General features: G+C 39.2%; 1 protein-coding gene across 1 annotated transcript; it reads left to right on the top strand.

Annotated features, from left to right (window-relative positions):
* The first annotated feature begins 10315 nt into the window (after positions 1 to 10315).
* On the top strand, positions 10316 to 12286 carry LOC132890031 (uncharacterized). The gene is made up of 6 exons (XM_060926828.1): positions 10316 to 10375; positions 10578 to 10958; positions 11144 to 11260; positions 11358 to 11447; positions 11538 to 11575; positions 11938 to 12286. Exons 1-6 carry the CDS (start codon positions 10333 to 10335, stop codon positions 12085 to 12087), a joined length of 819 nt encoding a protein of 272 aa, XP_060782811.1. The 5' UTR covers positions 10316 to 10332; the 3' UTR covers positions 12088 to 12286.
* The last annotated feature ends 1345 nt before the right edge of the window (positions 12287 to 13631 follow it).

Below are 13631 nucleotides of genomic sequence, written 5' to 3'. Positions count from 1 at the left end.
TCTCTTTGAAGGAGTTAAGCTCCATCTGGCTCAACACTGCTGTCAGTTTCTTCAATAATAAAATACAAATGCATTCATCTGGTCCAAATAACTTCATATATAGGCAAGTTTTTGTACAAACAAGTTTAATTCAGTGGACAATTAAAATAAACAAGAAGGCATTAGTGTAGGCGCACGAGAGTGTACGAGTAAACCACATTTTCCATTCTGTCAGAACATCTTTGTCAAGATCTCACTGTGCAACACCAAAACACAAATATGGAACAATGTGGGGTCGATGTAGGCAGATCAGAATATCATGTGCTCACTGATCATGTCTTTTTTTTTTTTATTACACCCAATCACATCATATTCTGGGGCGTGTTCAGTACAGAGCGCCTGGAGTATAAATATAAATCCAAACCCTGCTTCAAGTGCATTCATATTCTGTTCATAAATGAGATACAAACACTGTAGAAGTACGAAGAAATGAAAAATGACTTGTTTGTGGATTTTAATTTTGATTTTCATCACCATGTGTAAGTAATATGAGTCAATTATTCACATCTAGTTTCATATATTTTTAAAATTCTACAGCATCTATTATTCTAAAGCACTTTTTATGTAGACGTGTTTTCGATTATTTCTTTAGTGATTTTAATACCTCATTATATATCATAATATCATTATGAATTATGTTATAATCCTAATTAATGTGTTTGTTTTTCTAGATCCAGTCCAACCTGGTAGATGCTGGGTTGCTGCACAATCCCTCACAGAGTCAGGAGTTTATCAGCCTGATAAAGAGCTCAGTGTGGATATCGGAGACTCGGCGACTCTGCAGTGTTGTATTTCTGAAAATAAACTTGGGATAATTGCCTGGTTTAAGCAACTGAACAGAAAAAAACCTCAGATTATAGTCACGGTGTATAAAAGTGCTGGAGAAACATTTTACAAAGAATCCCAAAAGTCACGTTTCCAAATAGAAAGATCTTCAAACTGCTTAAATATGAAAATTTTAAAAATGACTCAGTCTGATGAAGCCATGTACTACTGTGCACTGACGGATCCTGACCCCGTGTTTGCAGATGGAACTTATTTAAAAATTAAAGGTAGGATTTCCACTAAACTTTCTTAAACTCCTGGTTTAATGTTGTGATATTTTTCCTTATTATCATTAACATGTTCAACCTGGAAGACAAATAATACTGAAGTAGTGAAATGTTCACTGTGTTTTCTTCTTCAACTACACTGAGTTACAGACTTTTAGTCAGTGAATGATGATAAATGTTTCCAGGTGAACATGTTACTATTGAATCAGAAACATCTAAACCAGCTCTGGGTGATAATTCAGTGGGCTGTGAACCAACACTGCATGGAAACAGCACTAACATGAACACACAAGAGAAAACAGGTAAGATGCCTGATAATTCACTATTAATTAATCATCCTTAATTCATAATATAGTGAAATAACATTCTCAGAAGTGACCAGATCTCTCCACTCCTCAGTGCTCGGTTTGGGAACGGCTTTGGGTTTGTGTGCACTTCTGATTTTCTGTCTCATTTATTTCATACTGAGGAGAAGAAAATGGGATAAAAGTAAGTGATTTTGTCATCATAATAATGAACAATTTTGTCAGTACAGTTAACTTTACTTTTTAGCAAAAAGCACTAATAGGTGGCTTTCTGTATTCATAGCGAAATTTGGTATAGAAGATTTTCCAGGAATGACGCAGGTATGTGAGATACTTATGTATGTGAATTACTGTATTGCTACGTTCATATCATACTAATTATAATGTTCTAGATATAATTTATAAAGTCAGGTTATTTAGATGTGCTCTTGTTCTGTGTAGTTAATGTGTATAATGCAGTTCACTATATTGTATAGTTATTACTTCAGTCAGGACTTCTTCTTAATCTTATTATTATTATTATTATTATTATTATTATTCAGGAATCTGAAGCTGAAACACTGAATTATGCAGCTGTGCAATTCTCTAAGAGGAACCCCAAAGCTGAAACAAAGAAAACTGGCTCTTCAGATGAGTGTGTGTACTCCGGTGTGAAGAAAACTCTAAGATGTAACAGAAATAATTTATAACGAATGGTACTGTTACACGGCAAATACAATGACTATTGTTCATTACCATGATATGATATATGATATGCCAACAGAAAAAAAAGCAGAATAGCCCAGAAATCATACATTTGTTTACACTAATCTCATAATAAGAATTATATTAAAGTTGCCTGTATTTAAGATTTTTTTTATTTGCAGTGTCGAGAGATGTCTGTGCTCCAGGTTTTTATTTCTGTGCACACATTTAAAATAACTACTGGTGTTTTTTCATGATGATTCCTTTCAGTTCAAGTGTCATTATGTTAACTTTCAGTAAGAGTGACCTTGTAAAAATCCAACTTGTATGTTTTTTTTGTTTTTAGTTTCATGATTTCAGTAATGCCCCCGTGTTGGGCTCATTTGTATGTCTGATTTTTAACACAGTAAAAGTAAAAAGCAATTTCGTAAAAAAAAGTAACAAAAAACATGGTCTTTAACATTATTCTGAAAATCATTCTGTGAGTAATGTTCCATTTCTAGTATATTTTCAAAAAAGATGTGGCTTGCCTAGAAATGCAAGTTACTGTCTATTTGACTGTGACCTCGACATTACTGAATGTCATTTATGATATGATTTACATCTTTAGAGACTCAGATAGTGGTGTGAGTTTTACCAGTGGAAATGAAACCAGTGAATGCAGTGAGGATATTTAAATCAGCAATAAAAATACAACAAATCTAACAGATGGATTAATCTTAATACAGACTGTGTTGCAGAAATGACTTCAAACCTCTTCTAAGGCTGTTTTTGTCACTGATCTTTGCCTTTTAAAGATTTTGTTTTCCTGTTTGTGGAGCTCAGAACGTGGAAGTAGTTTTCTACATGATTGAGTGTCAAGTAAAATTTTTTCAAACACATTTTACATGAACCGAAGTGAAGCAAAAAGATAAACCCTTCCAGGGTGGCATGGTGGTGTAGTGGTTAGCACTGTTACCTCACAGCAGGAAGGTTCTGGGTTTGAGTCCAGTAGCAGACGAGGGGCCTTTCTGTGTGGAGTTTGCATGTTCTCCCTTCCCAGTGCTCCGATTTCCCCCACAGTCCAAAGACATGTGAGGTTCATATGGGGTGGCCTTGGGCTGAGGTGCCCTTGAGCAAGGCACTTAACGCCCAACTGCTCCCTGGGTGTTGTAGCATAGCTGCCCACTGATCTGTGTGTGTGTGTGTGTTCATTGCTGCAGATGGGTTAAATGCAGAGGATGAATTTCATTGTGCTTGAGTGTGCATGTGACAAATAAAGAAGTGAAGCCATAATCAATCATATTTTACATTCCAAAAATTTCACTTCACATTGCATGCAACTTACAACAATCACTCATTTATTTGTGGATTTTTCCCAGCTTTCTCACTGTAAGTTAATATTATATCATGCACATTCCTGACCACCAGATTATTACAAACACATACTACCATCCATCCATCCATCTATTGGTTGTAACCGCTTATCCTATGCAGGGTCATAGGCAAACTGTGTAGGATCGCTGGCAAGCTGGAGCCTATCCCAGCTGACTATGGGCGAAAGGCGGGGTACACCCTGGACAAGTCGCCAGGTCATCACAGGGCTGACACATAGAGACAAACAACCATTCACACTCACATTCACACCTACGGTCAATTTAGAGCCTCCAGTTAACCTAACCTGCATGTCCTTGGACTGTGGGGGAAACTGGAGCACCCGGAGGAAACCCACGCGGACACGGGGAGAACATGCAAACTCCTCACAGACAGGCCCTCGTTCGTCAGCTGGGCTCGAACCCAGAACCTTCTTGCTGTGAGACAGCAGTGCTAAACACTACACCGCCATGCCACCCCCACATGCTACCAATGAAGACAATACAATAATGTAAAAAAAAGAGATAGGTTCAGATTTTGAATTTTTATTGTTGATTTTCTAATAAAGAAGTAAAGAAAATAAAATATTATACTTATGGTTAGTGCAGGACAACAAATATGGATGGGCAATAATTATTTAAAAACAAGGAACATAAGTAAATAAAAATGCAGCAGTGATATCATACTTACTTTCATCACTATGTCACATATTATTTCCTTCTTACTGAAGTTAGTTTATTACATATGCCAAAAAAAGTCAAAGTACTTCCCATGCCAGGACCTGGTTTTCCTAGACAGTTTCCTGACCCAGTACTAACCAGGCCCTTAAGGCGCATTAGGTGGTGGCAATTTCTGTTTCCATAGCCCCCGGCCTCTTGCCTATACAGCTAGTGTTACAGTGGGGGTCTAGTCCTCTGGTAACCACAGGAGTTTGACTCCCTAATCACTTATGTATCACAGCGTGCCTTATCATACTGCAGTAGGTACAATTTTTGTGATGGTCCTTGGTATGACCCAACCGTGAGTAGAATGTGCAATGTCCCAATTGAGGGGTGGACATGCTAACCACTAGGCCAACTCGCAGTCCCTTATTAAGTATGAGTCCTGTAATTTGTGTTCTCTGTGCAGTCTGTGTCCTCGTAAATTCTGTTGTTTATTGTACTGCTGTCATCAAACAATTTCCCTCAGGGATCAATAAAGAACTCTCTCTCTCTCTCTCTCTCTCTCTCTCTCATACTGAGAGCTTAGAATTTAAGACTTTTACATCCTGGGACAATCAGCTGTTAGAAAGTCTGCTGGTTGTGGCTCAAATGCTGCAGTACCTCTTACCACAAGCTAGCAGGCAGAAGAGACTATGGTTATGATGGATAGCAACATTGATTATTCAGCATGCTCCTGTTTCACAATGCCTGAGGTAGATTCCTGATCAGGACATTTTGTCCTCGTCACCAATGAAACTATCTATTTGTTTGTTTGAATCTTTTAAATATCCCTTCTATCCATGTTTCCTCGCTATCTGATGTAAGACCAATGACTGTTGTTTGAAAATCTCCTCAGAGAGTGAATGCCATTATCACTTTACTTCAGTGACTGAGAATTGAAGAAATTCAATTACCCAGGAGTCCATGGTAGTGGACAGAACTCATCCATCCCCATAGGAACAAACATGCAAGACAAATATGGAACTTTGTCTATGCCTATGTCTCTTGCTGAGTGTCTGGATTCTTAGCTGCCTGAAAACACCTGGTTCTCAGAGTCATCTGGGGATTAACATCTCTAAAGATGATATCACAAGAAGGTTCTGGGTTTGAGCCCAGTGGCCAATGGAGACCTTTCTGTGTGGAGTTTGCATATTCTCCTCATGTCTGCGTGGGTTTCCTCCAGGTGCTCCGTTTTTCCCCACAGTCCAAAGACATGCAGTTAGGTTAAATGGCTACTCTAAATTGCCCATAGGTGTAAATGTGCGTGTGTGTGTGTGTGTGTGTGAATATGCTGAAAGGAATCGGCCACCCTACTGCTGTAATTCTGGTCAAGTCAACCAAACATGGGTCACCTCAAGCCTTGATTGGGTTTGGCAGTGACAACAATGAAACATGATATTGGTATCTCATTCAACATCATAATGTGATTGAGTTGGGATGAAATTTTGATATATTTTGCAGACATGATTGACTCACGGTCCATGGGCAACTTTATAGCAGAAAACCTATTCCCCTCCTCTCTGAGCCCAGGGTGTGGATGGTGGACCTCTGGGCTCAAAATGAGTTCGGTTTCAAACCCAACCACTCACAGTACAGATTGAACCTATCCATTCAAGACCATTCATGTTTTTGTCATTGACTGAACCAGACATGGCTCAGAGCATGGAAATAGCTGGGCATTAAGCTGCTGAGAGATGTTGTGTCTACGTTTCATGTGGGTCAATCTCCATAGAAAGCCCTGAAGCAATGGGAATGGAGACTGTGCCCATAGAAATCCATCATCTTGAGCAAGCAAGGTGCCACCAAATTACCACACTAAACCCTGGGATTGTCCTCTTGACCTGTTCCTGGGGCCAATCCTACTAGATTCCTCATCTACCTTCTCTCCATCAAACAAAGAAGAAGAAGAAACCTTTATTTGTCACATGCACAAGCACAGTGAAATTCATCCTCTGCATTTAACCCATATGAAGCAGTGAACACACACACACACTCCCAGAGCAGTTTGCAGCCACACTACAGTGCCCGGGGAGCAGTCAGGGGTTAGGTACCTTGCTCAAGGGCACTTCAGCCCAAGGCCACCCCAGGTTAACCTAACTGCATGTCTTTGGACTGTGGGGGAAACTGGAGCACCCGGAGGAAACTCATGCAGACATGGGGAGAACATGCAAACTCCACACAGAAAGGCCCCCATCGGCTGCTGAGCTTGAACCCAGAACCTTCTTGCTGTGAGGCGTCAGTGCTAACCACTACACTACCATACAGCCAAAAGTGCTCTAGGCAGGGGTACATTCAACACTCTACATTTCTTGCATCTGTTGACTGCTTCTTTATAGAGGAAAAGGACAAATGTCTGAGGCCATGTATTGATAGATTGGGGGAGCAAACAGAAGATTTGGGAGGGGGATGAGTAGAAGACGGTCTTCTTTGCAGCCACTGGGCAATATCAACACTTCGTGATGTCGTACGGTTTGATTAATGCCCCAAAGCTGCTAAAACACAACTTTATTCATCACATTTGTGAAATTCCTCTCTGCTTTTAACCCATCTGAAGCAGTGAACACACACATGCACACACACGTGAGCAATGAGCACACACACATACCCAGAGCAGTGGGCAGCCATGCTAACAGTGCCTGGGGAGCAGTTGGGAGTTAGGTGCTTCGCTCAAGGGCACCTCAGCCCAAGGCCATCCCATATTAACCTAACCGCATGTCTTTGAACTATGGGGGAAACTGGAGCACCTGGAGGAAACTCAAGCAAACATGGGGAGAACATGCAAACTCTGCAAAGAAAGGCCCCCGCCGGCCGCTGGGCTCGAACCCAGAACCTTCTTGCTGTGAGGTGACCATGCTAACCACTTGTAGGACTGCATTAAGGTGGTGCTCCATGATGCGATACAGCTTGATGTTTCTTGTTGGAGGATGTAGGGTGGGGGTGTTGGCTCCCAAAGTGTGTCATGATTTGGGGTGTTATAAACAGTATAATCCACATTTTGGTGCTTTTAAGTATATGATCTGGAACACATTCAGTATTTCCAATGATGACCTGCAGAAGCAGCTATAGAATCCATCAAGTCATCCATTAACCATAACCGCTTGTCCTTTGCATGGTTGCAGGCATGTTGGAGCCTAATTCCAGCTGACTATGGGTGAGAGGTAGGGTCCACCCTTGACAAGTCACCAGGTCATTGCAGAGCTGACACATAGAGACAAACAACCATTCACACTCACATTCACACCTACGGTCAATTTAGAGTCACCAATCAGCTTAACCTGCATGTCTTTGGACAGACAGATCAGGGCAGCATCAGTAGTGATGTGGACACTAAACCGGTCTGTTGTGGTAAAGAGAGAGCTGAGCCAAAAGGCAAAGCTCTCAATTTACTGGTCCATCTACGTTCCCACTCTCACCTATGGTCATGAGCTATGGGTAGTGACCAAAAGAATGAGATTGCAGATACAAGTGGTAGAAATGAGTTTTCTCTGCAGGGTGGCTGGGCTCTCCCTTAGAGACAGGGTGAGAAGCGTGGTCATTCGGGAGAGACTCAGAGTAAAATCGCTGCTCCTCCACATCGAAAGGAGTCAGTTGATGTGGTTCAGGCACCTTGTTAGGATGCCCCTTGGACGCCTACCAAGGGAGGTTTTCTGGGCACACCCCACTGGGAGGAGACCCTGAGGCAGACCCAGGACACGCTAGAGAGATTATATCTCTCAGCTGGCCTGGGAATGCCTCAGTATTCCACGGAAGAGCTGGTGGAGGTGGCCGGTGAGAGGGAAGTCTGGGCTGCTGTACTTAGGCTGCTACCCCCACGACCCAGATCCAGATAAGCAGTAGAAGATGGATGGATGCATGGATGGATGGATGGATGGATGGATGGATGGATGCATGTCTTTGGAATGTGTGGGGAAACCGGAACACCCAGAGGAAACCCACACAGACACAGGGAGAACATGCAAACTCCACACAGAAAAGCCCCCGTTGGCCACTGAGCTCAAACCCGGATCCTTCTTGCTGTGCAGTGACAGTGCCATCCACTGCACCACCGTGCCGCCCCGCAGCTATCAAGATACTGTTTATTTCATTTCAGGCACTGAACCAGGTTTACTTTATATTATTGCATAATACTGTACTGTCTCCATGTCAGACAGATTCTCAAATGCATCTTATACAGCTGCTATAAATAATAAATTAGTATCCCTGACCAGCGCTCGAAACTAACGGTGTCCCGATGTCCCGGGGACCATAAAAAATGTCATCGGGACACAAAATTATCATATCTGGGACAATCCCGGGACAATGGAAAAAAATAGATCTAGAAAAAAAGTTCTACATTAATATTATTTACAAAGCCATAACACATACGTAGACATTCACCTAATTTGTCAATTTTAATTTTAAAACGTTAACAGCGAAAAATACATAGTAGCTACACTTTCGATGCACCTGCATCAGTGGGCTACAGAGCAGCGCATTCTGTTCTAGAATCTTCGGCCGGTGTCCGCATTATATGGACTTGGAATGGAATTGCTACCGCACATGCTGCGCCGACTCTTGCCAGAACAAAAATGCTTAAGTGGTTGAAGCGGACCGACCGCGGGGAAGAAACTGAAAGCCCAGACATAACGTCTCCGGGACCTTCAGGATCCAAAGTGTCATCGCCTGGTCTGCAGGCAACGCTAGCAACTGAATGAACTTAATGAACACTGTTAGACACGTTATAAAATACAACAGGAATGATGTGGATGATATTGACGGAAGATAGCGTTCAACAGAATAAGTGAGTTTTCTTGGTGTCTTTCTAGTTCAGAAAGTTTAGTCAGTCAGCAGCACAACTAGGCTCGGACCTGCCACTATGCTGATGTTGCTAACATTTGCACCCGGCAGCGAAAGTTCATAAAAATGGATAACGGAAAGTTCATAAAAATGGATAACGGTAATGGATAACGGAAAGTTCATAAAAATGGATAACGGAAAGTCCATAAAAATGGATAACAGTAATGGATAACGGAAAGTTCATAAAAATGGATAACGGAAAGTTCATAAAAATGGATAACGGAAAGTTCATAAAAATGGATAACGGTAATGGATAACGGAAAGTTCATAAAAATGGATAACGGAAAGTTCATAAAAATGGATAACGGAAAGTTCATAAAAATGGATAACGGTAATGGATAACGGAAAGTTCATAAAAATGGATAACGGTAATGGTGAAAATTATAAGTTGGCCTTATAAGTGCCAACAGATATTCAAGGTATAAGTAGATGAAATGAACATAAAAGGGGTCTTATTTTCAACTAAAGTGTGCTGCAGATGTAGGGAGTTGAAACATTTTCTGAATGAGCTAGTTGGCCCCTTTAAATAAACGGGTATCTATTCATACAGTGAGATCGCCAAAGTTTAATAAACTGAAAATGCAATAACTGTAATTTTGAAGTAGATGATGTATAGGACATGTGTCGCTTGTGTCTTGTGACTTATTGTAAAAATGATATAAAGGGTTCAAAATCGCATAGTTACAAATATAATAGTAACTTCATATGATAATATTAACCACTGGTTATTTCAGAGAGGAAAAAAATGGGGACACTATTGCTTCCATTCGGGACAATACAACACAGAATTCGGGACCACTGGGGGACACAAAGAAAAAAAGTCAATTTCGAGCCCTGTCCCTGACCTGTCCCCCAATCATCAGCTATTATTGTTTTAAAAGGACTTCATGTCTCTTTGAAGGAGTTAAGCTCCATCTGGCTCAACACTGCTGTCAGTTTCTTCAATAATAAAATACAAATGCATTCATCTGGTCCAAATAACTTCATATTTTGGCAAGTTTTTGTACAAACAAGTTTAATTCAGTGGACAATTAAAATAAACAATAAGGCATTAGTGTAGGCACACAAGAGTGTACGAGTAAACCACATTTTCCATTCTGTCAGAACATCTTTGTCAAGACCTCACTGTGCAACACCAAAACACAAATATGGAACAATGTGGGGTCGATGTAGGCAGATCAGAATATCATGTGCTCTCTGATCATGTCTTTTTTTTTATTACACCCAATCACATCATATTCTGGGGCGTGTTCAGTACAGAGCGCCTGGAGTATAAATATAAATCCAAACCCTGCTTCAAGTGCATTCATATTCTGTTCATAAATGAGATACAAACACTGTAGAAGTACAAAGAAATGAAAAATGACTTGTTTGTGGATTTTAATTTTGATTTTCAGCACCATGTGTAAGTAATATGAGTCAATTATTCACATCTAGTTTCATATATTTTTAAAATTATATAGCATCTATTATTCTAAAGCACTTTTGTGCAAGCTGTATGTAGAAGTGTTTTCGATTATTTCTTTAGTGATTTTAATACCTCATTATATATCATAATATCATTATGAATTATGTTATAATCCTAATTAATGTGTTTGTTTTTCTAGATCCAGTCCAACCTGGTAGACGCTGGGTTGCTGCACAATCCCTCACAGAGTCAGGAGTTTATCAGCCTGATAAAGAGCTCAGTGTGGATATCGGAGACTCGGCGACTCTGCAGTGTTGTATTTCGGAAAATGAAATTGGGATAATCGCCTGGTTTAAGCAACCGAACAGAAAAAAACCTCAGATTATAGTCACGGTGTATAAAAGTGCTGGAGAAACATTTTACAAAGAATCCCAAAAGTCACGTTTCCAAATAAAAAGATCTTCAAACTGCTTAAATATGAAAATTTTAAAAATGACTCAGTCTGATGAAGCCATGTACTACTGTGCACTGACGAGACCCGACCTTGTGTTTGCAGATGGAACTTATTTAAAAATTAAAGGTAGGATTTCCACTAAACTTTCTTAAACTCCTGGTTTAATGTTGTGATATTTTTCCTTATTATCATTAACATGTTCAACCTGGAAGACAAATAATCCTGAAGTAGTGAAATGTTCACTGTGTTTTCTTCTTCAACTACACTGAGTTACAGACTTTTAGTCAGTGAATGATGATAAATGTTTCCAGGTGAACATGTTACTATTGAATCAGAAACATCTAAACCAGCTCTGGGTGATAATTCAGTGGGCTGTGAACCAACACTGCATGGAAACAGCACTAACACGAACACACAAGAGAAAACAGGTCAGATGCCTGATAATTCACTATTAATTAATCATCCTTAATTCATAATATAGTGAAATAACATTCTCAGAAGTGACCAGATCTCTCCACTCCTCAGTGCTCGGTTTGGGAACGGCTTTGGGTTTGTGTGCACTTCTGATTTTCTGTCTCATTTATTTCATCCTGAGGAGAAGAAAATGGGATAAAAGTAAGTGATTCTGTGATCAGATTAATTAAAAAAATACAGTTAACAAAAGTTCTATCAAAAACACTAATAGGTGTGTTTCTGTCTTAATAGTAAATGCTTCAGTAGAAAACCCTCCAGCAATGAGGCAGGTACGTGTCCAAGAAAATTATATATTATTATATACTGTATGGGTAATTCAACTATATAACTGTACAGAATACTATACGGGTAATTTCTGTTTGTTTCTGTTGAGGAGTCTGATGACTAGTTTTGTGAGTTATATGTGTGAAATGTTGCTACATTTATCTGCTGCTTGTTATAATGTTCTAGATATAATTTATACACTTAGCCTGATGAGATTTGTGTAACAATCCCAAGCTTTTATTTTGATGTTGCTCTTTTTCTGTGTATAGTGCAGTTACCAATACAGTATGTGTTCAATTCCTGAATTATTATTATTATTATTATTATTATTATTATTATTATTATTATTATTATTATTATTATTCAGGAATCTGCTGAAGCTGAAACACTGAATTATGTAGCTTTGCAATTCTCCAAGAGGAAAGCCAAAGCTGAAGAAAAGAAAACTGGCTCATCAGATGAGTGTGTGTACTCCGATATGAAGAAAGCTGTCAGGTGTAACAGAAATAATTCATAACACATGATATTACAGTATTGCATTGCAAATACAGTGAAAAGAGTTTAGCAAGTCAAAATATCTTGTCTGTACACTAATTTATTCCATATTTTCATCTTGAGATGAAAAGATTATTAAACAAATAGAAATCAGAGATTTGAACTTGTCTCATTCAACTGAAAAATGCATCTATTTTTAGAAGGAAAATAATGTCAGTTGATGAAACAGAGAAGTCTGGAATTTTTTTAAAAAACAATAATTCCACAATATAAAGTATTTTAAAAAATGTCTTCTGTTAAAGATATTTTTTTTTGCAGTGTAGCTAAATGTCTTTGCCACTTGTTTTATTTATTTATTTAAGTAACGCCTGATGTTTTTTTCCCACCGTCATTTCTTTCAACTGTCATTTTCCAAACTTTGACTAACAGTGAATTTGTGAAAAATAATTCATTTTTGTATGACTTCAGATTTTGTGGCCTCATTTCTGTGACTCTGACTTTTGCTGAAAATACAATAAATAAAGAGCAATTTCATTAAAATGTAACAAAAATCATCAATAAAATTCTGAAAACTTTGTAGTTGACAGAAAAGTAATTTCCATAACTGGTGTATTTTCAAAAAGGTTATGGGTTGGCCTTAAACACAAGTCAAGCACCGTAACGTCCACATTAACTGGGGGGCGGGGCTTGCTTTATTCACCCACCTCTGCGCTCACATTTACAGCACTCGTGAAAGCACACTGACAATCATGCCTTATGAATTGATTATTTTAGAGGGTCAGATAGTGGTGGGAGGTTTAGCAGTATAAGTGAGAAACCAGTGAATGCAGTGTGGATTATTAAATCAGCAGTAAAAATACAACAAAGGTCACTGATGTGTTGATTCTAATACACAACCTGTTGCCTTCCAACCTCTTTTAAGGCCGATTCTTTCTGTTGTTGTTTTCTTCAGCATTGAGTGTCCAGTAAAAGTCCTTCAAGCACCAAAGTAAAACAGTAAAACAACAAATATGAACCCTGCACTTGCACTGCACACAACTTGAACATAGAGGTTTTTTTTTTTTGCTTGTTTCACACCATAAACATGCAAAATCTATCACCTGGCATGTTTTTCGGACCATCAGATTATTATAAACATATGATACCAATGGTGACTGTTTAAGAAGAGCATTTTAAAAAGTGCTGCTCATTGTAATGCTTCAATAGTTCAATGACCTTCACCTCACTTTCGCCTCATGTTCAAACACAGATTCAAAATGAAGAGAGAGAGAGAGAGAGAGAGAGAGCGCTCAAGCTGTTATACAATTAATAGCCAGAGAGTTTGCTATTGGTAAGTTTTGTAGAACTCATACCACAAAAGTTTTTTATGGAGTCAATATCAGTACCCAGTAAATCAGAAGAAAATATAAAATATAGTACTACTGATTGGTGTAGGACAACACACACCCACCCACCCACTCATTGACAGGCAAAAAATTCAAAAAGGCAAAATGAAATAATGACTGTAACTACAGTCCATAATGTAAAATGGTCGAGTGGTATATCTGTTTCTGAGTCCAGACTACT

Source organism: Neoarius graeffei, chromosome 8 (assembly GCF_027579695.1).
Source record: "Neoarius graeffei isolate fNeoGra1 chromosome 8, fNeoGra1.pri, whole genome shotgun sequence".
Classification (NCBI taxonomy): domain Eukaryota; kingdom Metazoa; phylum Chordata; class Actinopteri; order Siluriformes; family Ariidae; genus Neoarius; species Neoarius graeffei.
This window is presented reverse-complemented; position numbering and strand designations above follow the sequence as displayed.

Coding starts and splice junctions, on each gene's coding strand:
- LOC132890031 (XM_060926828.1), top strand. CDS start 10,333: ATGACTTGTTTGTGGATTTTAATTTTGATTTTCAGCACCATGT. Junction 11,261..11,357: donor GAACACACAAGAGAAAACAG/GTCAGATGCCTG, acceptor TCCACTCCTCAG/TGCTCGGTTTGGGAACGGCT. Junction 11,576..11,937: donor ACCCTCCAGCAATGAGGCAG/GTACGTGTCCAA, acceptor ATTATTATTCAG/GAATCTGCTGAAGCTGAAAC.